The sequence below is a fragment of the Castor canadensis genome, chromosome 4 (genome assembly GCF_047511655.1).
Source record: "Castor canadensis chromosome 4, mCasCan1.hap1v2, whole genome shotgun sequence".
In the NCBI taxonomy this organism is placed as follows: domain Eukaryota; kingdom Metazoa; phylum Chordata; class Mammalia; order Rodentia; family Castoridae; genus Castor; species Castor canadensis.
Window position 1 is genome coordinate 56,685,446 of NC_133389.1, and position 25,498 is coordinate 56,710,943.

Below are 25,498 nucleotides of genomic sequence, written 5' to 3' on the forward strand. Positions count from 1 at the left end.
TGTCCCGGTCAGACTGAGCCAAGTCAAAGTCATGCCTAGTGAACTGGGGCCCTAAAGTCAGGGAAGGAGCTAGGTGGCTGGCCTTTTCTATTTTTCAGGGCAAGTTGAAACCATAGCCCCTTAGATTTGTCCCTTTTTAGCCCATGGGTCCTCTACTTCCCATTGGTGCTTGCTTGCAGTCAGGGGTCAAAGTCCAGCACCCTTCTCCCTCCAGACACCAGAGGTGGTGGCTATTCCTGCCAGTATTTGCTATGAATTGACTCTTTACCCACTGGGCCATCTTCCTGCCTCTTCCTCACCTCCAGCCACTGCCCAGACCACGTGGGTCATTGTTTAAGTGGATGGCAGTTGTATACGGGAGACTGGCCCTTCAATGAGGGCTAGCATGGCTAGCTGTGGTTATTTGGTTCCATGTGTGTTTGGTCCTATCTCCTGGATATTGAAAAGTGTGGGAAGGCCTTTGGGTGCTCTCAGTGAGGGAAGAGATGCACCCAGGCTTCTTTCCCATCAACCCTTAGGTTAGGGTGAGAGGCAACCAGAGCTGGGCCTTGATCCCAAGTTCTCAGGAAGCATATACCATGCACCTGGCAGCAGTAAAGACCTGGTGAACCCAGTGGCAGGAATGTTAGTGGACTGAGTGTTGTTCCAGTAGGGCTGCTGCTGTGTCTAGGCAAGTTGCATCATTACTCACTCCCTGCTTGATGTCACACATTTGGATCAGGCAATGAGGAACACATCAGTGTGAGTCTTGGTGGTCTGAGGCACAGCATGGGTGCAACATAAGACAGAGGCCACCTTCTCGGAGCATGGTGACCAACCATTCCATACAGGACTTTGAGTGCTAAAACGGGCAGGACCAGGCAGTGCCACTTGCCAGGGTGTTGAAGGTGTTGGAGAAGTTCACTCATCTGTCTTCCTTCTTCTAGGGATCTTCACCGCCCCATATGATGGGCGCTACCTGATCACAGCCACCCTCACTCCCGAGAGAGATGCCTATGTGGAAGCAGTCCTGTCTGTCTCTAATGCCAGTGTGGCCCAACTGCACACCGCCGGGTATAGGAGAGAGTTCCTGGAGTACCACCATCCCCCTGGGGCTGTGCACACTTGTGGAGGCCCAGGGGCATTCCACCTCATTGTGCATTTGAAGGCGGGAGATGGGGTCAACGTTGTGGTGACTGGGGGGAGGTTGGCTCACACGGACTTTGATGAAATGTACTCCACCTTTAGTGGGGTTTTCTTATATCCTTTCCTTTCCCATCTCTAGGGTGAACAGTAAGGGGAGGGAGGACTGTAAAAACTCCAAAGCTTTAATATATTCAATTTATGTAACTGGAGCACTGATCTAGTTTTCTGCATCAACTCCTCCACCTGCCCCCCAGATAAAGGCCTTATTGAGGCCACCACCCCTTATAGTCTCCAGGCACCAGGGAGGAGTTGACCATCGTTCACGTGGCCACTCCAACTGGGCAACTGGAAGACCTAGAAAGCCCTCTTGCCTGGAAGCTGGCTCCTCTCTCACATCTTCCCAGCCTGCAGCTCCGTTTGCAGTTCCTGGGCTGGGCCTACCCTGTGTTACCTGTGGAGCCTCACACTGCTTCCCCATAGGGCTGGCCATAGGACCGTGTCCTGCTGCTGATGGGAGAGGAAGAGCAATTGGCTAACGTGGTCACCCACAGTTGGTCTTCACTGGAAAGCAATACTGCAGCCATTGTCTCTCCTTACCCAGCAGGAAAAAAGTTTAAACACTGAAGTGCTGAGGTGGCCCATAGCCACACACAGGGTTCCAGAGTTTACAGTTTGGGTTGTTTTATGCGTGGCTCACCATTGCTGCCTGGACTCATCCCTGCTCACCTGGGCCTTGGCACCACTACAAAGTGGGCTGCAACAAAGACTATGAAGATTGTTGGGCTCCTTAAATGACATGTACAATATAAGTGCAAAGACAGGGAGTTTCAATGAAGATATTAAACCACTTTAAGTTACTTACGTCTGGTGCTTTGTGATTGGGCATTATTACTGAAAACCAAACTGTACAAAAGTAACTGACTTTAAAAAAATGGCTGTAGAAAGTAATCTTGCATAAACTAATCAACTACAAAACCGTTACCAGTCAACATCCAGGCTGTGCACTTAGGTTTTGCTTCTGACTTGTAAACATAGACTAGATGTGCTTGGAGGTTACCTCTCCCCATCTCACACAAAGCTGCAGGAGGGGATCCTCCAGGGGAGGCTGAAAACTCAAGTCTAATTAGCAGATCTGGTCTCAGGCTAATGAGACTTAACCTCATTGCTCCACTACTTAGCTCACTCACAGACACAGTTTTACGAACTCAGGTTTCTAAGCAACAAGAGGGCCAACATAAAACATGGCTGGCTGGAGGCTGAGATCATCTGAGAAGGCATCTTCCCAGAGAGAGTGCTCTCTGTTCTAAGAGGCTGAGGCATGGTTATCTTTCAACAACCCCAGAAACAGACACACAGGACCCTCAATACAAGGTGGCTTTGCTAACCAAATTGGGAAAACCTATTAACCAAGCACCACTAAGGTAAGGGAACTCCAAGGCCCCAGGGACAATCAAAATGGGAGAATCAAGCTTTAGTGTCCTTGGCTTGTACCTCTCAAGCTGGCATGAGATATTAAACCTCTGTTCAGGAAGGGGAGATTAGGATTCTCATCCCTGGTTTCTACAGCTGAGGAATTGGCTAAGGTAGCCATCTAAGTGTCCTTGGCTGTCCTAGAAATGAGTCATGGAAAAAAAAACCCATGACAGCAGTGTTTTCAGGAAAACCCAATTGGCACATTCATGAGCTTTCACCCTCTTCCCCCACACTCATTTTAAAGACCTTACTCAATGACAAAGGGGGACAAATGCTCAATGGTTGGAAAGGCAGGGACCAGACAGAAGCCAGTCAGCCACTGTATTTTCTACTCTATGCTCAATGCATTCTGACTCTATCCAAGAAAGACAAAATAGTAAACATGATGACAGGAGGAGCCAGAGTTTATTGCAAGCTACAGATGGAAAATAACAGGGTCAGCCAGGCTTAAGGGTTGCAGGGGCTTCAGAGCATTCCCTTCAAGTCAACACACCCCTCAATTTGTGTACCTGAGTCAGAGGTACAGAGGAGACTTACTCAGGTTACAACTTAAAAATTTCTTTTTTAAGGGCTGGGGACCTAGCTTAAAGTAGTACAGTGCCTACCTAGCAAGAACAAGGTCCCGATTCAAACCCCAATACTGCTGGCTCTGAAGCCCTGGGCTTAAATGCTCCCCTGGTCTCTGCCTCCCAAGTAGCTGCAACTACTGGTGTGTATACCACACTAGGCTAAGATAACAACTTTTTATTTATTGTTCATATGTGCATACAATGCTTGGGTCATTTCTCCCCCCTGCCCCCACCCCCTCCCTTACCACCCTGTCCCCTCTCTCCCCCCCACCCCCTCGATACTGGCAGAAACTATTTTGCCCTTATCTCTAATTTTGTTGAAGAGAGACTGTAAGCAACAATAGGAAGGAACAAGGGTTTTTGCTGGTTGAGATAAGAATAGCTATACAGGGAGTTGACTCACATTAATTTCCTGTGCATGTGTGTTACCTTCTAGGTTAATTCTTTTTGATCTAACCTTTTCTCTAGTTCCTGGTCCCCTTCTCTTGTTGGCCTCAGTTGCTTTAAGGTATCTGCTTTAGTTTCTCTGCGTTGAGGGCAACAAATGCTAATTTTTTAGGTGTCTTACCTATCCTCACATCTCCCTTGTGTGCTCTCGCTTTTATCATGTGCTCAAAGTCCAATCCCCTTGTTGTGTTTGCCCTTGATCTAATGTCCACATATGAGGGAGAACATACGATTTTTGGTCTTTTGGGCCAGGCTAACCTCACTCAGAATGATGTTCTCCAATTCCATCCATTTACCAGCGAATGATAACATTTCATTCTTCTTCATGGCTGCATAAAATTCCATTGTGTATAGATACCACATTCTCTTGATCCATTCGTCAGTAGTGGGGCATCTTGACTGTTTCCGTAACTTGGCTATTGTGAATAGTGCTGCAATAAACATGGGTGTGCAGGTGCCTCAGGAGTAACCTGTGTCACAGTCTTTTGGGTATATCCCCAAGAGTGGTCTTGCTGGATCAAATGGTAGATCAATGGTTAGCTTTTTAAGTAGCCTCCAAATTTTTTTCCAGAGCGGTTGTACTAGTTTACATTCATTCCCTCCAGCAGTGTAAGAGGGTTCCTTTTTCCCCCGAATCCTCGCCAACACCTGTTGGTGGTGATGTTGCTAATGATGGCTATTCTAACAGGGGTGAGGTGGAATCTTAGCGTGGTTTTAATTTGCATTTCCTTTATTGCTAGAGATGGTGAACATTTTTTCATGTGTTTTTTGGCCACTTTAATTTAAGATTACAACTTCTGATATCTATGAGTTAATTGCTGAGACAACAGTACTTCTAAAGATTAAACAGATAGGACTGGGGCATTTTGCCTCCCACATGTAACACTACCAAATGGCTTCATTTATATGATTAAAAATAACTACTAAGAATGAAAATTGACGCAAGTTCCATTGTCAATGATTCCAGATTAGCACTCGTCTCTAGCTTTATCAAGTACTCTATCCTTTCAGACTGTTTGCCACACATTATTTGCAGCTTGAAAGGAAAGGAGTATTTACAGAAATATCCAAGTCCACATCCTAAAACATGGCTTTGTCCATACGCACATCGGCTTTCTAAACATGCATCTGTTTTCCTTATACCATCCTACAGATGGGAAAGAAAAAAGGACATATGCAAACTTCTAGGGGTGCATGTGTCACCAAAGGAATGGAGTCAGGTCCTCCAAGCTCAGGAACAGATGTCCACTACCTCTCTGAAGCTGTTCTGGGTTAAAAAAAACCAAAAAAACAAAACAAAAACCCATTTCCTTTATGATCAACTCCCTGTATGACTCCTATCTACAAAGACCCAAGGTTTCTGTCACTTCACTTTCTCATCAAGGGGAAGGGTAAAATGCAAAACTTCCCCATGGTAGAAAGTTCACTGTAATGGAGGGACTTGTGATCCAACATGTGCAGCGTGTGCTGCCCAGTGGTCTGAGAGGATGAAAGGGTACTTATATAGATCATCTGTGGAACTTAAGGGTTTGATGAAAGATCACATTGGTTCTGAAAACATTAGGACTGTTTAGTGGCACACACCTCAAAGAAGGGTTTAATGAAAGGTGGTGTATTGAGACTCTGAGAAGGACTCCCAGGTGACTCTGAGGGGCTGATGTGACCACCAGCCAGATTAAGAGAAATTACATTTGTATAAGTGAATCATTTCCTGGCAGAACCTACAAAGCAAGAGAGGTTAGTTTCTGTGGGTGTAGCTTTACTTTTGAAATTAGGTTTTAAAATTAGTAAAACACCAGTAACAGGTCCCTCTCGTAGACAAATTTGTGTCAGCAAAGATCAAAATGCTAATTTATGGAAATATTCAATTTCTGGCAAGAGTACACAGAAGATGGTTCAAATGTTCCTTGGAAGAAAAAGTCTAACACACTCAGTTTATGTTTGTTTATTATTGTAACATTTTGTTTTGGACATCAAACACTGCACCAAAATAAGCCATTCATTTGAAGACGTCTTTACCATGACTAAGTATTGTACTGATGTTTACAATTAATTTCTGACAACTTAAAACTTATTAGTGACATTGCATTCTAATAATCAAATACTTTGTCATCAGCTGAACATAATTATTAAATTAAAAGAGCAAAGTGCCCCCTCCCTTTCTTACCTTCAAATCAAAACAAAAAAGTTTTCACCTGGAAAAAATGCTTACTTTAACCAGTTTTAAAGAAAACCCAGCATGCTCTAAGACATGGGGAAACAAGGCCCCCCAGAGTAAATATGAGGATACTTGAAGAGGTAAAACTCCCTGGAAAAATCGGTTCCATCAATTTGCAAAAAGAAAAAAAAAAGTGCTTACATTCTTAACCGTTTCTTCTCTCAAAGGTCTTGCTGCACCTTCCAGGGCAGCTATAGAATGTTATGCAGACCAACAGGCAAGTGGGATGCTCAGGGCAGAAGCACTTTCCAGCCACTTAGCTCTGTTCCTTGCTTGTTCTCCCCATGATATTTTTCTTTTTAGCAGCTTTTGTTTTAGGACATCACATTAGGATTTTTTCCTTTTCCAATTGAGAACTATGCAGATGTCTTTACACAGTGAAGCATGGGGCTAAGGTTGCAGGCTTTAGGTCCTCACATGTATCTCATACAGCCTGACAAAGAGCAAAAGCCAACTTCCACAGCAGTACAAGCTTCAACACATGACAGCAAAGCAAATGCTAAAGTTAGATTGAACTGGAAGGAGGGAAACGGGCTTTTCCACTAATGGAGCAACTGACAGAATGACTTAGAAGAGCCCATCTGCCTGCAATGTCCCTGCAACATCACCCATCACTGAAGACAGTGAGAGGCTGATGCTTCAACCTGCCATCCTAAAGGTTTGTGTGTAAACACACTCAAGGGCATCTCTCTTTCACAGAAAGAACAAATGTCATTTGTACCAAATGGCAATGGATTTTCAGCACAAACTTAATACTTCCGTAACACTACAGCAATAGTAATGATCTACTTTCTAGCAAGGACTCCTTTAAACAAGGAAAGACATTCATTAGCCTAAGTACCCACTGGATCAATCTGCAGCGACAAAGTCTAGGGCTAATGGACACTGGGACAGAAAGACCAGCGACCTTCAACATGGGCTGGGAGACCCAGATTATAAGCTGGACCTTCTGAGAAGGCCTGTGTGTCCAAAGAAAGAACTCATAAAAAAAAAAAGAAACAAATCACTTAATTAAAAACTCCTTTAAAGACAACCTAAAAAGGACTAAAGAGGATGTATGTTAAGATTTTCTGTACCGCACGTAAGTGAAGAGGTCCTAATAATAAGTTCAGGTTACGCATACAAAGTCTCTTTATTCCCCTAAATCAAAGGTGGGCGAGAAGACGTGCTGATGACATCTATGGAGTAAGACAGCTGTGTGACAGCTCTATTAGAATCTCAATTCTTTAACTGGGCAGAACTTCAGACAATCATAACCTTAGTTCCCCTACCTACTAACATAAATAAACTTCTTGTGAACTATTTATGGGTGAATGTTTGCACCACTGTGAATTGGGTTCAAAGGGTTTCAACATTGTCTCTGCATCAATCTGCACTAGGAAAATGGCTGAAATCAGGCCGGGACATTCAATTCTTCAACCTGGAAAAATAACAACCCCCTACATCTCCAACTCTGTATCAATTAGGTGAAGTAAAGTAAAGCAAGAAAAGGTCACCCGTACAACTGCAGGGGCATGTAGACTTGGAAATGAAACCATCCTGAGCATGTCAGGTTTGTATGTGCAGCAACCTCTCTGCTCAGGAACACTTCCTGCTTTCTCCCCAGTGGAGGACTATAACCTGGAGCCATTTCAGGTCCCCTGAAGGTCTAACAGTTCTCTTAGTGCAAATGCATGGGTGCTCCCATGTGCCCACAGGGCAGCCTCTGCACTGCAGATGATGCGATTGTCCCAGCTGTTGACAGACTGGTGGGCTGGGGACACTGCTGAGGTGCTGCTGCTCAATAGGAGCTCCATGACTCCTCCTCTGCATGGCTTCCATAGACTTTGTATCAGAGTTGTGATTCCAAATACCAAAGTCCATACTTCTGGCCAATGGCTTACAGGCCAGCTTCACTGTGCTTCCCTGACAAATCTGAAGCACAGAATTTCAGAACTCTGCCCAAAACATACCTAAAGACCCACGTAAGCCAGGCAACAGGCAAAGGGACAGAGAAAAGGGCTATTCCCAGTACTCAATGCAGCTGTGTATCTACATTTCTGACAGAGTTGCTTTTTTGTTTTAAACCCCAATCTCCCACCATTATTCTAGATATCAAATATAGACCTGCATCAAATATAAATCTGTTCTTCTGGCTAGCTTCAAGAAATAACCTTAAAGGTTTCTCACTGTGGAACAGTCACAGATGAGAAAATGATGATCCAATGGGATTTCCTCCCAAGAAGCCCGTATTGGTGCAGCCAAGTTCAGTGCTCTGATGCATGGGCCCTGGAGGCTTGCCCAACTTGGCACACCAAGCAGCTGTCCCATTTCAGTGTGCAGTAAAGGAGGAGCACAAAGCAGAGACATGCACAGGTGGTTTTAGCCAACATCACTAACTGTACCTGTGGCAATTCAGTGGGCCCTGAACCTCTGGAGAAAGCCCTGGTTGCACAGAGAAACAATTTCAACCACCCAGTGGAAATTATAACACTTTACTTTGTGTAATATTTTGGTCCATTTTTTTTTCAGCTTCTGTTTTCTTCCTTTTAAAGTTATGAAATTGAAGGACTGCCCAGCACACAACTCCGTAGGAAGCACATGTGAGGACCCACGTGTGGTGAAGAACAGGCCCCTAACCCAGGAGTCCATTACTCCTCCTTCCAGACATTGAGCAGCAGACTAGGAAGGTGGAAGGTGGCAATGTCAGCTTTAGGGTCCATGTTTCTGCTCTGGAAAGTGGACACCCAGCTGCCAGCCCTGGGTTCTCATCTGGAAGAGGGTTGGTCACCTCCCCTGCTGGAGGCAAGTGACTGTGGCCCCACCTTTGTCACAGGTGCTGCTTCAGGCCAAGTCATCAAGGTCCACATCAGGGATTGGGTCTCGCCAGTAACAAAAGGAGCTGAACTCTGGGCATGGAAAGGCAGAATTCTGCTCCTTATTGAGAAGTGGGAACACATGTTCAACAAGCTCACTCAGCCTGTGGTACCTAGAAGAAGGGACACAAGGTACAAGACTGTGGGTTGTGAAGCCGGTTATTCAGATTCCTCCCAAAGGCAGGCTGAGTCAGACCTCAATTCCATCCCAGGACACAGACTTCCTCTTACACATCTTGGATAACCAGAGATCTCTTAAAACAGCTATTCTGGAGAAGAAAACACCCCTAAAATATTCAGCTCTAATCCTCCGAGCTGGTCTTGATCTCAACTACTATTTGTCCCCAGCTGCGCCCCTGGCTACATACAGAATGCTGGCTCAAAACTTGGAATGCACTTACGATGACTTGTTTCCTTTGGTCCTTTCTTGTATTAATTCACCCTTGGGGTTCACTGTGAATATTCTACAGTCTGGAACTCCAACTTGTGTGTAAGCATAGACATCCTGCAGAAGAAAACAGTGAGAAGAAATTACGAGAAACTTCGCTGATTCCTGATAAGCTAGGAGCATTGCATAAACAGATTTTCTATGGAAAACATGAACTAGGCATAGTTTAATTTTGCCAATTTTGATATTAAGCTTTAAACAAACCCAAATAAAGATGGATGCTAAACTAACAGTGTGCACAGGGAATCAAAACTTGGGCAGCAAAGAAGAAAGATCAGGGGACCTTGAGAACATGAGAAGCAACACCTTCAGGAGTCCTGCAGGAAGGGAGGCGGGCCAGGGAAGTAAGTGTTAATGAAGAGGAAGCACTCATGATGTGGTTCTGGGGTGGATGCCCTCAATGCAGAGCAACTAAAGCAGATACCTTAAAAGCAACTGAGGCCAAAAGGAGAAGGGGACCAGGAACTAGAGAAAAAGTTAGATCAAAAAGTATTAACCTAGAAGGTAACACACATGCACAGGAAATTAATGTGAGTCAATCCCTATATAGCTATCCTTATCTCAACTAGGAAAAACCCTTGTTCCTTCCTATTATTGCTTATACTCTCTCTTCAACAAAATTAGAGATAAGAGCAAAATAGTTTCTCCGGGTATCGAGGGGGCTGGGGGGAGAGGGAGGGGGCGGGGTGGGTTGTAAGGGAGGGGGTGGGGGAGGGGGGAGAAATGACCAAAGTATTGTATGCACATATGAATAATAAAAAAATAAAAATAAAAATAAAAAGACACAGGTTAGAACCACTTACAGCATAAGGCAGAGCTGTCTAAAGAAATGGAATTGAAGTGGCGGAAACAGAGAGTGTTCTTCTATATACAAGTCTGGGGCAGATCTGTACCTATAGGACCTCCTCAACTGGTATAGAAATTCAGAACAGATCAAGTGAGAACCCACTGAGCAGAACAGCTGTTTCATTTTGTTTAACAGAGGTGGCATTAGAACTATAACATAACCATGTCCTAAAAAGCAACTTCCACTGAATTTCACTTTCATTATAATCTAGCAGGCACCCAGGATACACTTACGTTAGGACGGTTTCCAAAGGCAGCATAGAAGGGCTGCTTGGATGGGGCAAACAGATTCTTAATGTCATTTAGACATTCAATTTTGAACTTCTCTGGTTTCTTTTCTATCACTTCCCTAAGGGAAAAATAAATATAATCACCAAATTCAAAATGGTAATTTTCACTAGCATGTGTTCCCCAAAATATTTTAGTATTCAAAACCACCCCACTTCTTTAATCCTTTGGAACTGGCATCCCTGAGAATATCTGAGTAAGGGGGTCTGGGACAGGAGAAACTTTTATTCACCATGTTTGACACAGACAGTGTGAGTTAAAGCACTTTGAGGGAGCCAAAGAATGAAGAGACACACAGAAACTGCACAGTAGGTGGAAGGACCACGAGACCTGCCTGGTCTCCACATTCTGGCCCCATGCACCCTTGAGGAGCCCAGGGTGCCCGCTGGACAGGTACCTGTGGAAGGCGGAGAACAAGCTGCTGGGGGACAGCATCAGAGGGCCCCGGGGCAAGATTGTGCCCTTGTCATTGACCCAGTGCAGGTAGCCACGGGTCATGTCGGCCATACCGATGGCACGGGCAGAACAGTACAGAAACTTGTAGCCATTTCTAAAATACAAGCAACAACACCATCAGCAAAAACCTCAAAAAGCAAAACAAAACCCACTACATTCTGTTTAGCTTATATCTTTTGGCTAAAGGAAAAAAAATTAAACCAAAAACCTGTTCTTTTAATACATCCAAATAAATACATTCCTCTCATTTACTTTGAAAATTGAATTCTTGAACTTAGCAGGAAAACTAATTAGGATTACAAAGATTTCACTCCTCCATGTAAAAACACTGTAAGGGGAAAAACGGAGGTACATGCAACTAGGAATTCTGCTAAATTTAAGAAGTACTGATATAATACATGCAGCATTTAGTCTGTGAGAGCCAGCTCCAGAATGGACTAAAACCCTGGAGACTACCTTGTGAAGGAAAGACACAGGGATCTTTATAAGAACAATCTGCAGGATGCAATCCATACTATAAGATATAGAGAAAAATTATACCTGGGTAACTGTCATTCATAATTTTGTATTTTGGGATTATCAACTAATGCTGAAGACAAATCAACTTAACTTTTATGTGCTAAGATCCCACAAATGTCACCAGAATTCCCTGAGAAAACGATTGTTCTGCATGTATGCATGCATGCCTGTACTATTCAATGAAATAGAATTTAGAAGATACCAAGTAAGCCAACAATGAAAATCACCTATTATTAAATTCTAGCTATAAAAATTGTAGTTATGACTATAGCTATTGCCGTAAGTGGTATGGTATACCATGGTATATACCATGGCAATGCAAGTAAAACCCATACACAATGCCAAGCACATAGCTTGCACTTCATGAACAGTGGCAGAGAAGGAATGTCTGGATCGTAAACACATGATTATGTGGACTGATGACTTACATATTTTCTGTTGGCAGTACTGGGGTTTGAACTCAGGGCTTCCTACCAGTTGAGTGACAACCTCAGCTCTTATTGCTTTAGTTTGCATTTTTCAGATAGAGTCTCTTGCTTTTTGCCCATAGCTAGTCTAGGACTGCGATCCTACCTCTGTCTCCTGTGTAGGCAGAATTACAGGAATGCCCCTACTATTCCCAGGCCTGTTTTTTTTAAGACAGGGTCTCACTAAGGTTTTGCCTGGGCAGGCCTTGGACAAAGATCCTATTATCTCTGCTTCCTGCATAGCTGGGATCACAGATGTAACCCACCATACCTGGCCTAACATATTTCTATAGTTTCTGATCAAAGCAAAACTGAGGTTCACTAGAAAGAAAAGACATGGGGAAGGAATACCTACTCATTGATGGAGTGGTAAAGTTTTGCTATACCCTGATGAGTCCAGTCTTTACCCAGCTGTGGAAGGATCTGCCCCAAAGCATCAGACCTGAGAAGGCAGAAATAGGAAAAGCTATCAGGAATCAAATATATGAAGCCGAACATTTTCCATTTGGCTGTCAGTTGCCAATAAACACTGGATAGGGTAGCAGACGGGATACTCTACAAAGCTTATTTCATTATAACTTCATGCAATAACCAGGAAGCCCTGGAAATATATATCCACTGAGGTACTTCTACAAGTCACAAGAGAGCCATCACACATCCTCATTTTCTCTTCCCTAATCTCAACAGTTTGTTTTCTTTGAATATCAGAATCTGGAGACCAAATAACTAAACCTTTCCAGAAGTTATTTTTGATGTTCCATTTGTATAGGACCACCTGTCTCTTCCATTCATACAATGACTGTCTGTACTACATTCAGGACATCTTAGGGCATATGTTTTAAAAAGCATGCCCTCCACTGTGCCCCCTTCTCCCCACCACTTCACACTAAATGCTTCTCTCTAGATGCAGGACTGCTTCCTCCACCCAATGGGCTGGAGCTTACTTGGTTATTGTTCCATCGATATCAGAAATGATGATCTTGTCATTCCAGTTCCACAGGTAAATGGTCCCTGCACAGCGGCAGGTACCTTGATACTGGGTTGTAATACTAAATACAACATCATTTGGGCCATCATGGAGCTTCAGTTTTGCCTTTTATAAAAAGCATAAGAATAAAGAAAACCAGCTGAGAAGACAGTGTGGAACACAGTTTTAAATTTTACAAAATGATAACCAGTGTTTCACGGTTTTAATGAATTTGAGGTAGGATGTTTCTATGGCTTCAGCACATAGTCAGCACCAAGCATGCTCACAAAGGTGCCAATTAAGCCACTGCTTGAACAGTGTTTTGGGTTTCTGAGACTTTTGCTCTTCCCCTATCAGATCACTGCTTTGGCCACAACCTCCTACTGGGCCCCAGAAGGCTATTTCATACTGAAAATAGGTCAAAGTAAGGGTTAGGAAATAAATAAAAATGTCATTTCTCTATTATTGTGGCTTCCAAGAGACACCATGTGGCTCAGTGCTGGGTTAGCTGTGTCAGATTAACCAGGAAAGCATGTTAAAAACACTGATTCCTCAATATACTCCCAGAGACTAAAGCAGCAAGTCTGGGAGAGGAACCTGTGTCACAGGTTCCCTGGGTGGTCTTAATGGCTCAGCAGGGGTGGGGGTTGTACACATTGTGTACTGTGTTGTGCAGCTGGAATTGGGTGTTATTAAAATAAGTTCTTCGGGATTCTCAAGACTCACGATCTGGTCCGAGGAGAGTCGGAGAGACTTCTTATACGAAGTTGTGCTGCCATGGCTCAGGGTCTCTGTGGAGACAGGGTCTGCTTTGATAGATTCTTCCAGTTCCTGTGATCCCTCATCACTGGATGTGTCATCCTCAGCAGGTCTATTTAACATCAAATCAGTTATTAAGAGGCAGTAGGATGTTTTATTAGTAAGAGCTTTTAATTTAGGATCAAGAAATAAAGATAGTACCAAAACTCAGAAAGTGGAGGCAAGAGGATTTCAAGTTTAAGGCTAGCTAAGGCTACAAAAGTGATACCCTGTCTAAAAGTACACAGAAAACAAAGGAAAAAAATAAAGATACTCAATCCTTAGGATGACAACAGTTATTTCCTGTAACATTCTTTCATATCCAGTTTCTTATGCCCAAATTATGTACATTGTTAAGGCCACCCCCTCTTACTCTTTCTCATGATTGGCATGCAGTTACTTTCTAACTTTGACTTGTTATTTTCTGTCCTGCCCAGAGGAGTACCTACTCTTGCTGATAAGGATGTATGTTTCAAAAAGTAGAAATGAAAGAAAACATCACTGTTTTATACTGATTTTAAGAAGTTAGATTTTATTTTATACATTCCTACAAAGAAAAAAGAGCAAAAAGATAAACTCCTAATCTTATACTGCTGTAAGAGAGGTTGGGGGATGGAGAGAGAAATGGATTGGAAGAAGTAAACAGATGGCAGAAACCAGAAGGGGCACAGCATGAGCCAGCTCTGCCCAGGACAGCCAACTCAAATGTCAAAAGTGACAAGGCACTCAATAGGAAGCAGGGGCAAGGGGACACAGACCTGAGCACACCCAAGACCCCTTCCCCAAGTACCACCTTTCCTGCCCCAATTCCATAATTCTATCATGGGGACAAGGCATTTATGAAGTGATGATGCATAAATTTTCTCCTCTGAACTATTATATATATATTTTTTTAACAAAAGCAGTGTCATCTGCTGAGTGGCACTAATAAGCCACTTAATGTCATATCCATCTGACATAAGAGAAATGTTTGTTACTAAAAATTAAAATTGCCAAGATCAACTTTGATGCAATGGGCAAGCAGAAGTAGTCAAGTGCTATGAGCCAAGGATAGGGCACCTCACCTGGTGCTAGCTGGCTCCTTAGAGCTTGACTGTAGGTCACTGGTTGGCAGCACCTCAGATTTTCCCTCCTTGGCCTCTGGTAGCTAAACAGAAACAGGATAATGGCAATGTGCAATGTTTTCCCTACATAAAAGCCAAAACTCACTAGCAGCCCTCTCTAGAAAAGAGCAAAACCTTCTGAACCTGCAACATATAAACTGTCAAGAAATAGACTTTTTCTACTTTGAGCCAAAAGACAATCTGAGACAGATGTCATTTGCTGCCATGCAAAAAGCTGTCCCTACGGAGCCAGAAATAAAGAAATTTTAAAATAGCACTATTTCAAGTCATAAATTGTAACTGGCCTAAAGTGGTCAGGACCCTGGCAGACACACAGAGATGTCACAACAGATGTGACCAATTCTGCCTTTTCCTCCTGGGAGTTGCTCAGCACCTGCATAAGGGCAGGAAGGAGGAGACCACGATGATGTGGACAAGAAACCTGGTTCTGGCAGGACTAATTTGGTATTTGAAATACATCAGCAAAACTCCCAGAGCTCTGTTTGTCAGAAGGCTTTAGTAAACAAACACTTGATCTACTACTTGTGAACTTTTGTTCTCTGGATAAACCTGCTCTACTGGCACTTTGTTAAATGAACAGATTCTGGTTGTTTGCATGTGTGGTTGTGCAAGATTATAAATTTTTGCTTACAGCTGAATGGTAATATAGGGAAGAAAAAAGAGCCCAGGCTCTGGAGTCAGACTCAATGTTAGTCCGAGCTCTATCCCTTACTAGTTATGTGATCTCATGGAGTTACATCACCTCTTTGTGCACAAGCTTCCTTTCCATAAAATGGCAATTTAAACATTGCTGGTATCAGAGGTAACATATGAAAACACCTAGCACAGCATCTGCACGTAATCAACTGCTCAAAATGGTAACTACTATCACTGAAAAACAGCATTATAAAGTCCACTTTCTTGTGCATGACAAAAGGGTTTTTGAATAAAATGATTCACTTTTTTTCAGCCCATGGAAATGATTACCTCTAGGTCTGTTACCTGCTTGGTCATGCTTTCTCTCTTACGCCAAAACCACCAGCGACCAGATTTCTTTGGCATCTTGTCTTTGACCCAGGACTCAACTGTGGCCTAGAAACAATCAATGGGTCAGTATGGGTAGCCTATTGGTTGTAAAGCACACAACTCCTCACTTTAATTAGCCTGCAAGACAGTGACTTATTTATGAGACACAAGTGATACTTGCACACTTCCCAAACCCCTGATGGGCTAGCAACATAAATCTTAGGGCAGGCAGTTTTCATTTCCTAGTTCTTTGGAACACCAGGTTCTCATGATAAGAGGACTGACTAGGCTGAAGATGTCTTCTTGGCGGACAGATTAAAAACACAGATGGTATCTCAGCCACAGTCTGACCCAACCACACTGATATCAGGCTTCTATAGGCCATGCCACTAGTTTCTTGCTGCTTCTTTCCATATTAATGATAAGAAAAACTTTTTTTTTTCATTTGTTCCATTTTATAATTAGTAAAATCTCTGGACTTTTTTTGTGTGTGTGGTAGGGTCCTGAACCCAGGTCCTCACGCATGCCAGGAAAGCACTTTACCAACAGAGCTACACTCCCAGCCTTCGCATCTTAAATCCAAATTTTTATATAATCAGAAACTAGTAAAAGTATTTAATAAAAATGAGAGGAAAAGTAGCAGTCCAGCTATTTCCTAGATTTTTGGTATGAGGTAATTTTATTAGACACAGCAATTTGGATCTCTTAAGTACTAAGCTGAAATAAAATGTTGAATACTACCCACTTCATAAATACATGCAGAATTTTGCTAAGAACTATATACGTACTGTAGATACTTTCAAGGCCTCAAATGTGGATTACTCACTTTAGGCAAACTCTTCTGGAATACTTGCAAGCTAAGGATCATGGGAGCAGCCAGAGCCCAGTTATAGTAACTGTGAGAAACAAAAATTGTTCATAACCATTTCAGAGACAGCATGAGAGAGAAGTGTAGCATGGATGGATGGGAGTGAGGACTATAGGAGAAGTAAAGATAACATAGCAAACTGATGGTTTTCAATAATAATAATAATAATGATAATAATAAAAAAGGCCAACTAAATTTTTGTCACACAAAAAATCTTTGCTTTAAGTCAAGCTACTCTGAGTAGAGAAGAAGTAAAATCTGTAACAGAATAACAGTATTTCAATGCCTTACTTAAAAAATTAAGTTGAAGCCTCACTTTCACTTAAAGTCACTCATTTATAAGAGATGACAAATTTTATAGCAAGGAAAGATTGACAGTTAAAAACAGCACATTGTAAAAAAAAAAAAAAACAAAAAAAAAAAAACCCAAAAAACAATGATCAAAGCAAGAGCATTTACCGGTTATATATCCGTATTACAAGGTTAGGATTGTCTATAAGTCCAGGGTTTTCTGCAAATTCATGATAAGTAATGATATGCTCCATGAATTTTTCTGCAAAGTAATATAGTAATGATCAATTTGGTTAGAGGTTACATAAATCCCTATAAGAGATTATCACAATATTTTTTGCACTTCAAGAATTATGGGCTAAGGGCTAGGGGTATGACTCAAGTGGTAGAGGGGTCATTTAGCAAGCACAAAGTCCAGTATTGTCCAAAATATACATTCGTATGTATGCATATATATGTATATATCTGTGTGTATATATATGTATTTGTATGTGTGTGTATATACATATATATGTATTTATATATATATTTATGTTATAGGCTAAAATAAAATAAGTCCTTTTAGGAACTTACTTTATTGGGGTTTGAATTCAGCCTTGTGCTTGCCAGGCACTCTATCTCTTGAATGCCTCCAGTCCTAAAATAAGGTTGTTTTTTTTTTTTAAAAAAGGCTTTTTAAAAAGTGTTTTTTATAGGCATCAAAGGCAAGAAATCAAACTTTTCTTTCTTATCCTGGAAAAAATAAACTTCTTTCCTATCTTCTCTTCTTCCACCAGTTAAAAAAAAAAGAAAAACAAACAAACCCAAACAAATAGAAGAAAGAGACATGTCAGATACTTTCAGGAAAATAGATTATGGATTTGGTCAAAGGGAAAGACAGACAGACACACATACATTATAGCTAATAAAAACTAAGTTCCATTCTCTTCAGAGGAAAAACCTTACAGACAGAGAACTGTGTAACAGGAATATTTATGAGGTCTTACAGCTTTAAGTGCATTCAATGCTAGGAAAAAACAATCGAAAGGAATTTATAATTGTTGGGAGAAAAAAAAGTACAGAATTTGTCTCAGGGTCTGTCAAATAAATCTCAAGCTCTTGCAGAATAAATGAAGATTTTGTATGAATTTTTGTATCTGTTCTTAAATCTGCACTTTACTAGTACAGGTGAACACAGAAATCTCGCACATGGATAATTCCTCCATGTATGTATATATTGTTTACTTTTACTTGCCTTTTTTGCCTCTTCCAGTAATCTCTACCAAGCTAGATTGCCAATATTTAAAACTAGAAAAATTTGCATGTTATATGAATTTTGTATTTTTCATTCCCTCCCTTTTTTTTAAACTGAGGGTTTATAAGGATTATAAAAACGTGGCTTATTTAATTTTGTATGTAGAAGGAATCATTTCTCACCGTACATTCTTAATTTCTCATAAAATATAAAGCAAATAGCTAGATTTGCTTGAATCCCAACACTGGGAAGATTGAGGCAGAAGGATCTTGAGTTCAAGGCCAGCCTGAGTTAGATAGAGAAACTTATAAAAAATGAAACAAAGCAAAATATAAAGCAAACAAATGGAATAAAGAATTGGAGAGCAAAGAGGCAAAATAAACAACTGAGGACCCTAAAAAGGTTAAACTTCTGGAAAACCCAGTCCAAGTACAAGGGCTGTAGCCACATAATCTGTTACATCATGCCTTCAGTTTTTCTGTTAGGGAGAAAAGACAAAGGATGATGCTAAAATGGTGGTGCTAGTCATGAAAAGAAAACGTTTCTTTTGAGGAAAATCAATCACAGGACATCAGCTAAATTCAGAAAATATTTAGTTTAGAATGAGAAACAAACCCACACATGGGTGCCCCACTACACCTAGAGGCATCCTATCACCTCTACTAAGCGCCTTTCTTACTCATAAGCAGCTTTACCTAGAGGACATCTCTCAAGCCTGAGACAAGTAATCCTTGACCATAAAGACCATTTACTCAATGGACAACTATTTTTTTTACTTCAGGGGCTTATTCACATGTCTAAATCCCCATGCTTTCCAGGAACACAACCTGGCCCCAGTCCCGCAAATATTTCAACAACTTTACAGATGAGAAAATCAATGCAGGGAGTACCCTTAACTGCTCAGTAAATAGGGCAGCCTCAGAACGCTCAACTTCTTAATCTGAAATAGAGCCTTCAAGGTACATTCCCCTTCACCAAAGCTACCCCAGAAGAGATACTTTAAATGAGGGGCTAAGGGTCCTACGTTTTAGGAAGATACATGATATACACACAGTATTAGTGAATAACCTAAGCACCCCGAAATGACTAAAGTTAAGTTTTAAATCAAGTAATTTGACCAGGTTGCTCTTGGAGGTGAAGTCAGCAAGACTGCCCAACATACCTTTAGAAATCTCTCCATTCTCACTGAGGCCCCCACAAAGGGAAAGGGTGACATCAGGCAAGTCCATGGCAGAGTCTGAGAGGCACTCAGTACCACTATCTGCAGCTGCACTGCCCACAGATTGTGGGGACTGGGAACCAGAGAGTGTGTCAGACTCTGGCCACTGCCTAGAGCCTGGGTCTGTTTCACTGCAGCAAGGGAAAGAAAAGGTTGAAAAAGATTTGTTTTATTACAAACTCTTGTATTCTTAGCTTTCTATATGGTTTTCTAGGGGCTCAACACAAACAGCATATCCCTTAAGGACTGGATGGAGAAATCAGACATAACGTTCCTAGATAGCTTTCAGAATATTATAAATTATATTACAAATAACCTCAACAGAGCTATTGAGGAATTAACTGTGAATACATAAATTCATCACAAAAATCACTACAGTTATTCATAATAATGCAAACGTTTCAACTATGGACTTTCTGGTTTTAATTAAAGGAGTAAAAGAGCACCAAGCATTTATTTACATTGCCACGATGAAAATGACAGGGTAGTTAAGAAAAAACCTGACATTTGGAAACTTTTTAGTCCTACTTCCTAGAAAAAGCTATGGTATTATTTACATCCTGTAGAAAATTATTGTAGTCCAAGGCTGTGCTCTTTCCCCCCAAAATAAAGTCTTTCTAAATTCATCTATTACATTAAAAAAAAAAAAAAAAGCAGAAATGAAGCAAGAAAAGTCTTCAGGAGGCGAGACCTACCTAGAAAAAGGAAAGTATTGAGAAATAAACTGGATATAAATTATCTTTATAAATTGTCTTTGCTCTGAGAGCCGGAACAAAGTACAGATATGTCATAAGTAGGGAGCAGTTTCAAAAACTTATGTTTTGCATTTGACCTAACGAAAAGATTTAGGTTTTAGGGAATTTTCTCTTAATAACAATGGGACTCACACCGCAAGACTGAAATTATAAATAGGTTGAGAGAATGTTCTCCTCACTGGAAATGGTAAAAAGCCAAGCCTATTGGTAAAAGGTAATGCAGTAAAACCTATGGCTAAGTGACTTGTATGAGGTGGTGGTGGAGCAAGACCAACACGTGGATAAAACACAGACAGAAGATGGTTGCGTGTTCTCTAACATCCATGTCTCTTTCACCAGACACATGGTGAGCTGCAGGGGGGTGTGGTCACATAACAGAGCTGTTGCTGTGGTCGGAAGGGTGTGCTACACTCTCCCAATAAGGTTCTCTCTGCTTTCCCTGTCTGCTGCCTGTAAACCTTGGATTCTAAGGCCCTGAGAGAATCGTGGAGCCTCAACATGGAAGGGGCCTGTGTGTAGACCTTCCACCAAACACCAGCACTGGAATGCTACCCCAAGAGTAAGAAAAAAACTTTAACTGTGGCAAGCCATTGAGACCTTGAGTTTTTATCAGCTACAGCAGCTGGTGTCCCTCAATATCTAAATACATGCCATCTGACTCAGCAGGAGTGAAAGGACTTGTATTGAAATTTGGCTATAACTACATATACTGGACATTTAGTAGTAAAGGTAATGATGGCCATGGCAAAACATATGCTTATGCACATTAAAATACTCCATATGTATGATATGTCTCAGGAAATAATTATTTTTTGAGTGAAGAAGCTTACTTATTGAAATTTTAAGACAATAGTATGGTTCTAGTCACTTTTCTCATTTTATAAAAGAGAAATTAGGAAATCTATTAAAGGAATACCAATGTAAATAAGCAAAAAAGGACTGGGAAATATGAGAAAATGTGATAACTCTAAGAGCATATATTTTTAATTTTCCTACTATAAAAAAATGGAGCAGTTTCAGTTTTCTCATCTTATTTCAAATGAAATATGTAGATATTTTGAGATCAATTTAGGGTATAGGGCTAGGAAGAATTTTAAGAACATCCAAAAATACTGATATGTATATATTTTTGGTGGTACTGGGGTTTGATCTCAGGGCCTCATCTTGCTAGACAGGCAAGCTCTCTACCACTTGAGCCACTCTGCCAGTCCTCCAAAAATATTGTAAAAACAATTTCTCATCATTCTATTCCAAATAAAAATGAAATACACTTCAATAATTCATTTAGAAGTGGATATGTATGGTTCCGAAAATTCAAATCATACTCTCTAGAAAAAATGAGTTGAGTTTTGTAACCACAGAGTATAATAATGTAATTCATCAAAAGGTGTAATAAGCTTGGGAAGACAGTCCACATGCAACATATTTGGGGTTCATGTCTGAGTTATTCTAAGGGGAAAATCATGAGGAATGGAGTGGGTGGTTGTGTGAAAGCTGTGGAAAATATGGCAACACAAAGCCCCTGGGTTGAGGTCACAACAGAACAAGAACTCAGTTCAGAAAAGGTCTCAGAGTCTCCAAGAGTAGGGCATTCTTTGTAAAACATTTTTAATGAAGATGTATTATTTTAAAACATAATATATAAAATGCTGAAGGCTTTTCCCAAGCATTTCATTTGCTATTAATAACTATAAAAAGCACTAACCTAAAGTCACATATCCGTATGTAGGTTAACAGGGTCTTTCTTTAGTCTCTTCATAAATAGCTAATTAATGATTTGAAGTCACTGTAGTCAAAATAACACACATATTCCAAAACCTGAAGCAAAAACCAGATATAGCTAAAAGACAATCACCTTGCTCCCTTTCCTCCAATGGAATAACTGAACCATTTCAGAGTTATTCACACTTCAAAACACAAAGCACACCCTACCTTTTAGGGAAATAGAGAGCTGCAACTTCAGGTTCTAGGGCCTTTAAGTCATCAAGGTAAATATCATCAGGTCCCTGATGCTGGCTTCTCTTGTGGACACCTATTTTTCATAGGAAAAACATATCAGAGGTTAAGAATTCAGTTATTCTTCATTTTTAATTCTGTGAAATAAAGGTTTCCAAAGAAGATGGACAATGATTTGAATAGGGTTTTATTTTTGAAATAGTCAACTAACCTTTGACGTTGATTCTCAACCATTCAAGCCAACTTAGTGTGCAATGAACATATGTCAACTACTTATTCTTTCCTTTGCTGTTCTATAAACAACTCTAGCCCCTAGACAATTTATATTTAATGGTATAATTAAAAAATCTTCATAGAACAAGCATGACCAAACTTAAGGCTACATAGGCATGGAGAATGAGGCCACTACTCTAAAATCATGAAGGGAAGTTTGTTGGAGAACAGTATTTTCATAGTGCTCAACTATTCACTCATTTTAACTTTTAGCCACCAAAAGACCTTTTAACCACCAAAAAATCCTTTACAACAAATAGATCTGGTGGATAATACCTTAAATAGTGATCATGTTCAGCATCGCTAATAGTGGACCATCATGACACACAGTATAGGACTGAGGTTGCACCTTGGTGGTAAAACATGTGCTTAGGATCTGAAAGGCCCATGTTTTATCCTAAGCAACAAAGGAAAAATTAACCCAATGTAATTAATCCTCTACATCTACACTGCTACCAGCCACTTGTGGCTACTTTGCACTTAAAATGTCACTAGTATGAAGTATGTGAAACAGTTTAAAAAAAAAAAAAAGAGTATTATATTTATCTCAACTTTTAAAAATTATCTAAAACATTTAAAAAATGTAAAGAAGTGTAAACAGAACTAAAAATGCAAAGTATCTCAATTTTTATACTGATTACATCTGAAATTATAGCATTTTAGACTTACTGCTTTAGATAAATATATTACTAAACTTATTTTCACTCTTTAAAAAAAGATATTCTGATCCAATGTAACTGGAGAAATATCTAAGACTGGAAAAGATTTCAAAATTGAAAAGGTGACTACAAAATGACCATACAAAAGATAAAGTTAAAAACAACTGAAAATAGAATCTTAAATAAGAAAAACAATGAAAATGATCAATAAATACATGTACTAATGTTTAACCAAGTTCACACAGTAAACTGCTTAAACAAACTCAGGGTTTGTTTTGTTGTTTGTTTGTTTCTATTCAATTTATTTTTCATTTTGCTATGCAGGATTTCCCTTCATAATTATTCAAAATACTTACTTGTGCTGCACAACACTAAATTCATTATTGAAAACTTTTGCTTAAAAAATTTAAAAAGCTAAGAGAAGACTCAAAATTATATATGGGACTCATATTACATTTCTATGAGACAATGCTATTACAGCTAATTTCCAGTTAGGGAAATATGGGGGTTTCACCTGGACAGACAGACACATGAGAGGCTACCAGGCAACTAAATGGGCTCTTTTAAAGGTCATTATCATGGGTGGAGAGGTGTGAAGGAGAGGGAAGTAGGGAGAAAGATGGTAGGTAGAAGAGCACTATTCTAAAGTAAAAGATTAAAGAAACATAAAAATCAAATGCATTATGTAAACTTTGACAGGATTTGGGCTAAAATAAACAAGGTAAAAAGGTATATTCATGTTGCTTAGTGATGGAGACATTGTGAGACACTGTTAGGGGACTATATTGTGCAAATCTCAGTGTGTGCTCACACAAATTAACATGGCTACTGCATCAGTATGTCTTTATATGGTACAAGACTATATCTTGGTATACTTAGGAAATATAAATATGGAATCTTCAAGAAGACAATAGTGTCAGATGTGGTGGTACATGGCTATAATCTTAGCACTCAGGAAACAGAAGGATGGTGAATTCAAGGCCAGCCTGAGCTACACAGCAAGACCTTGTCTCAAAACGTGTAGCTCAGTGGTGGTAGAGCTCTTGCCTACATGTGTAGAATCCTGGGATCGGTCTCCAGCGTGGCAAATAAAAAAGATGACAATGTATTATGGTTCTGTGTAGAATGTTCTTACTCTTAGATGGTGCAATGTTATAATATCTGCAGTTTGTTTCCGAATGGTTTAAAGTAATAAACTTATGTGTGTGAGGGGGAGAGCAATTGAGGTAGCAAGCAAATACAGCTGTGTGTATGATGTTCAGTTAGTGATGAAATACATAACGGTGATTATTATAAGATTATTAAGGAAGCTGAAAATTTTGTTTGCCCTACAGAAATATAGAACATGCAATTATGTACACTACACAGTATTTGATGATAAAAATGATTATGTTACTGACTTATGTATTTTAGGGTAGTATACTTCTTCTAATTTATATATAAAAACAAGCTTACTATAAGATAAAGAGTGCTGACAATAGCCTCACAAATCTCATATTTAACTGCATCTTGCAATTACTGGTGAGTGGCTCCAGTGGCAGAGCATCTGCCTAGCACGCATGAGGACCTGAGTTCAAATCCCAATACCACCACTAAAAGAGGCTGCATCTACTGATTGACCTATACCATCTAGGTTTGTGTAAGAACACTGATGTTCATACAACAAAGAAATTGCCGAATGATACACTTCTCAGAACATATCCCTGTCATTAAGCAACATGTGACTTTAAGTATAAAACTTTTCATAATGCAAAGTTGGGGGACAAAGAATGAAGCCAAAGAATGGTGGGAACCACTCTATGTTCCTATCTCTATCAGTTCCTACACTGATACAAAGCTTTCACCCTAGAAGAACTGGATTTCCCCCTTAACAGTCCTTAGAATAGAACAAATGGTTATGGGCTTTTGGTGAAAAAACAGGTGCCAAAGTAAGCCATCATCAGCCAGATGGTCAGATTTGGTGGTAAATACCCTTGGATCATCACATTCTTTTATTTTAGATAACTTACTTCTAAGTGACTTTGAAGTGCTCCTTATCTGTGGCAGGTATTTATTAAGTCAACTTGTGATGATGTAACCTTTGGGGGTGTGTGTGTGTGTTTATGGGTTTGTTTTTTTTTTAAAGTAGATATTTGGCTAATATAGTGAGGGATAATTTTAGATTTTATTTCCCTAAAAATAGGATTTAAGGCAGTGAAACATAGGTACTGATTTACTGTACCAAGTATCAATGGATAACTATTTTAAATACTAAGAATGTTTTGATTAAGCTCATTCCAAAAATGAATCAGAGCTATAGAGCCAACAGTTGGACATTACCTTCTCTCTACTTATTTTAGAGGGAAATAATTAATGAAAGAACTCACCAATAAGTAGTATACTTTTTTTTACCCCATTATCATTGCAAAAAAAGTACTTAATTTGACAGATGTTTCAGGTGAATACACTTTTCTCCTCCGTTGCACTTTTCTTCTGTTTAAACATAAAGCTGTTTAAGATTTCACTTTACCTATGGGTAGTCAATAATCAAATGTAACATGTAAACCTTGGCAGGATATTGGCTTGGGGAGAAAAATAAACTGCTAATACTCAGTACATTTGGGGAAATACAAATGTGAATTTTTCAAGGTGACAGTGG

At 40.2% G+C, this 25,498-nt stretch overlaps 2 protein-coding genes across 9 annotated transcripts in view; one reads left to right on the plus strand and one right to left on the minus strand.

The window, feature by feature from the left end:
* Emilin2 (elastin microfibril interfacer 2) overlaps nucleotides 1-1,982 on the plus strand; it is a 55,133-nt gene extending 53,151 nt beyond the window's left edge. For both annotated transcript variants that reach the window (XM_074070223.1, XM_020163698.2), the window contains exon 8: nucleotides 927-1,982. In XM_074070223.1, coding sequence (XP_073926324.1) covers nucleotides 927-1,264 — 338 coding nt within the window. In that variant the 3' untranslated portion in view covers nucleotides 1,265-1,982. The remainder of the gene's footprint in view (nucleotides 1-926) is intronic.
* Nucleotides 1,983-5,543: 3,561 nt separating this feature from the next.
* The window catches only part of Lpin2 (lipin 2), an 83,718-nt gene continuing 63,763 nt past the window's right edge, over nucleotides 5,544-25,498 (minus strand). For all 7 annotated transcript variants that reach the window (XM_020163704.2, XM_074070227.1, XM_074070224.1 and 4 more), the window contains 13 exons: nucleotides 21,905-22,004; nucleotides 19,161-19,348; nucleotides 16,933-17,026; nucleotides 16,432-16,501; nucleotides 15,582-15,671; nucleotides 14,541-14,623; nucleotides 13,405-13,549; nucleotides 12,656-12,804; nucleotides 12,067-12,153; nucleotides 10,667-10,819; nucleotides 10,216-10,330; nucleotides 9,089-9,192; nucleotides 5,544-8,800 (listed from right to left, as the gene is read on the minus strand). In XM_020163704.2, coding sequence (XP_020019293.1) covers nucleotides 8,656-8,800; nucleotides 9,089-9,192; nucleotides 10,216-10,330; nucleotides 10,667-10,819; nucleotides 12,067-12,153; nucleotides 12,656-12,804; nucleotides 13,405-13,549; nucleotides 14,541-14,623; nucleotides 15,582-15,671; nucleotides 16,432-16,501; nucleotides 16,933-17,026; nucleotides 19,161-19,348; nucleotides 21,905-22,004 — 1,523 coding nt within the window. In that variant the 3' untranslated portion in view covers nucleotides 5,544-8,655. The remainder of the gene's footprint in view (nucleotides 8,801-9,088; nucleotides 9,193-10,215; nucleotides 10,331-10,666; nucleotides 10,820-12,066; nucleotides 12,154-12,655; nucleotides 12,805-13,404; nucleotides 13,550-14,540; nucleotides 14,624-15,581; nucleotides 15,672-16,431; nucleotides 16,502-16,932; nucleotides 17,027-19,160; nucleotides 19,349-21,904; nucleotides 22,005-25,498) is intronic.